Source organism: Sinocyclocheilus rhinocerous, unplaced genomic scaffold (assembly GCF_001515625.1).
Source record: "Sinocyclocheilus rhinocerous isolate Xijiao unplaced genomic scaffold, SAMN03320098_v1.1 scaffold546, whole genome shotgun sequence".
NCBI classification, from domain to species: domain Eukaryota; kingdom Metazoa; phylum Chordata; class Actinopteri; order Cypriniformes; family Cyprinidae; genus Sinocyclocheilus; species Sinocyclocheilus rhinocerous.
Window position 1 is genome coordinate 212,549 of NW_015661123.1, and position 2,500 is coordinate 215,048.

The 2,500-nt window shown below is 36.4% G+C and overlaps 1 protein-coding gene across 2 annotated transcripts in view; it reads right to left on the reverse strand.

Moving 5' to 3' along the window:
- Positions 1–2,500, reverse strand: part of LOC107726266 (ubiquitin carboxyl-terminal hydrolase 22) — a 46,674-nt gene that overhangs the window by 10,743 nt on the left and 33,431 nt on the right. The window contains exons 7-9 of one of the 2 annotated variants that reach the window (XM_016535798.1): positions 2,076–2,178; positions 433–591; positions 234–360 (exon numbers count right to left, since the gene is read on the reverse strand). In XM_016535798.1, the coding sequence (XP_016391284.1) occupies positions 234–360; positions 433–591; positions 2,076–2,178 (389 nt within the window). Of the gene's footprint in view, positions 1–233; positions 361–432; positions 592–2,075; positions 2,182–2,500 lie in introns of both variants that reach the window. The other variant, XM_016535797.1, reaches the window with a different exon arrangement.

Below are 2,500 nucleotides of genomic sequence, written 5' to 3' on the forward strand. Positions count from 1 at the left end.
CACACACACGCTCACTCACACACACACACACACACGCTCACTCAATCACACACGCTCACTCACACACACGCTCACTCACACACACTCACACGCTCGCACACTCATGCACACACACAAAGACACAGACAGACACACACACACACATACACACACACGCTCACACACACACACACACTCACTCACTCACTCACTCACTCACTCACACGCTCGCACACTCACTCACACACACTCACTTTGAGGTGGAAACACGCCACGATAGGAAGTCTCTTCATAGTCAGCTGCTTGGTGGACTCCTGGTAACTATGGCAACCACTGCATTTGATCTTGGCGCTGCTTCCTAAGTGTTCGGGTCGAGTGAACCTGCAATGCAGAAGCGCGAGTCAGTGGCGGCCGCGGCGCGATCGTCCTGCGGCGGGGCGAGAGCGCCTGTACCTGCGTAAGCAGTCTGTGAGCGTGGTGGCTCCGCTCGGGTGACTGTCTCCGTTCACCACACTGCCGTCGCTGCCTGGGCTGAGCGGCCAGAACGGGGTGGACGAACCCGGCAGATCCAGGCTGATGTCCCAGAACGGGTCTATTGTCGTGGAAACCCCACTGCAGACAAGAAAACACCAAAAAATCAGCAAAAAGAGCAGCGCTTCTATCTTTTGGTCAATTCTAGCACTTGATTTGATAAACGCAACGGTACTTGAATAATCAAGAGCAAAGAAAGGAACTGAATGGGCGGAGTGCCATACCGCTGTTAAACACAGGGTGGCGCTGAGGAGCATGAATGATCTGTGCATTTCAAACACTCGAGGTTGTTCAATGGCATTCTAACTGGGTTACATACAGAAAACAGGACACAGACACTGGCTCTGTTCCAAAACCTGGTGAGCTGCCTATGTAGGAAGCATTCTAAGGCAACACACATTTGATGGCTGTTCCAAAAATTAGAAAGGATAATTATGCTGCCTACTAAGATACCTCATTTAATACAAAAAAATATATATAGATTAAATATTTTTATTTATTATATTTATTTATCTATTATAAAATTAAACATTTTACCCAATGTTTTTTGTGGAAAAAGTACTGATAAAAATTCTAATAAATTCAATATATAAATTTTGTGTGAAATATTTAATTAGATTTTTTTTTTTTTATCTTTGTGTACAAAAAAAAAAAGAAAAAAATTCAAATAATATTTAAATATTGTGTAAAATATTTAATTAGATAAATATTTGTATGTATTATAATTGTGCGCAAAAAAGTACTGATAAAAAATGCAGACATTTAATTTAATATTGAAATATAATAAATACAAATATTTAATGATCAAATTAAAGTATTTACCCAATATTGTTTTGTGCAAAAAAAGTACTGATAAAAAATTAATAAATTAAATATTAAAATATTGTGTAGCATATTTAATTAGATAATAAATATGTTTATTATATTTGTGTGTGCCAAAAAGTACTGATAAAAAAATTAAAACATTTAATATTCATATATAATAATCTAATTAAATAGTTTACCCAATATTTGTGTGTAAAAAAGTATTGTTTAAAAATAATAATTAATTAAAATAAATTATTTAAGATTTAATTAAATATTTTTATTTATTATATTTATCTCATTCAATATTTTATCCAATATCGTGGTGTGATGTGTACATTTACATTTTTGTCTTGTATCATTACTAAATTCTACTTGTATCAATGTTGAGAATATGCCTAAAATGTTCTGCCTATTGCTATATTATTATTTTTTACTTATTTTATGGTCACATTGCTACACAAAAATAAAAATAGTATTTAAGTAATATAATAAGGTAATTTTTCACATTTTAATATATTTAGTAATAATAATCATAATAATATATATTGTTATTATTTTATAGTCACATTGCTGCATAAAAACAAGAGTAAAACATATAATAATTTTATTTTACAGAGAAATTACACAAGTAATTTTTCATATTTTAATATTTTTATTTAGTAGTAGTAGTAATAAATAAAAACGATGTATTTTTAGCAGTGCTTGTATTTATGAAGATGACTGTGAGTGGCTCTTCTACAGCGAACACAAGCTCTTACTGGCAGACTTGGCAGGTGACGTCAGACTGCAGGCCTCCCGTGAAGATTTGGTCAATGATGCAGCTGCAGTGGTTTGGGTTGTTGGCTTTTTTCCCATTGTCATCTCCTTAGTGGACATGGAAGCAGCATATGAACACACACACACAGAGAGAGAGAAAGAGAAGGTCTGATTAGAAAGCAGCGCTCGGTTTGCTGCAGAAACACCCCTCCCTTCACTTTCACACTGACACACACACACACACACACAGAGAGACACACACACACACATACACACAGAGAGAGAGAGAGAGAGAGAAAGAGAAGGTCTGATTAGAAAGCAGAAACAGCCCTCCCTTCGCTTCACACTGCAGGAGGAAGACCGAGGTCCGTCTGATTCTCACACACACACACACACACTCTCTGACCCGGAGTCCGGTCAGCACAGT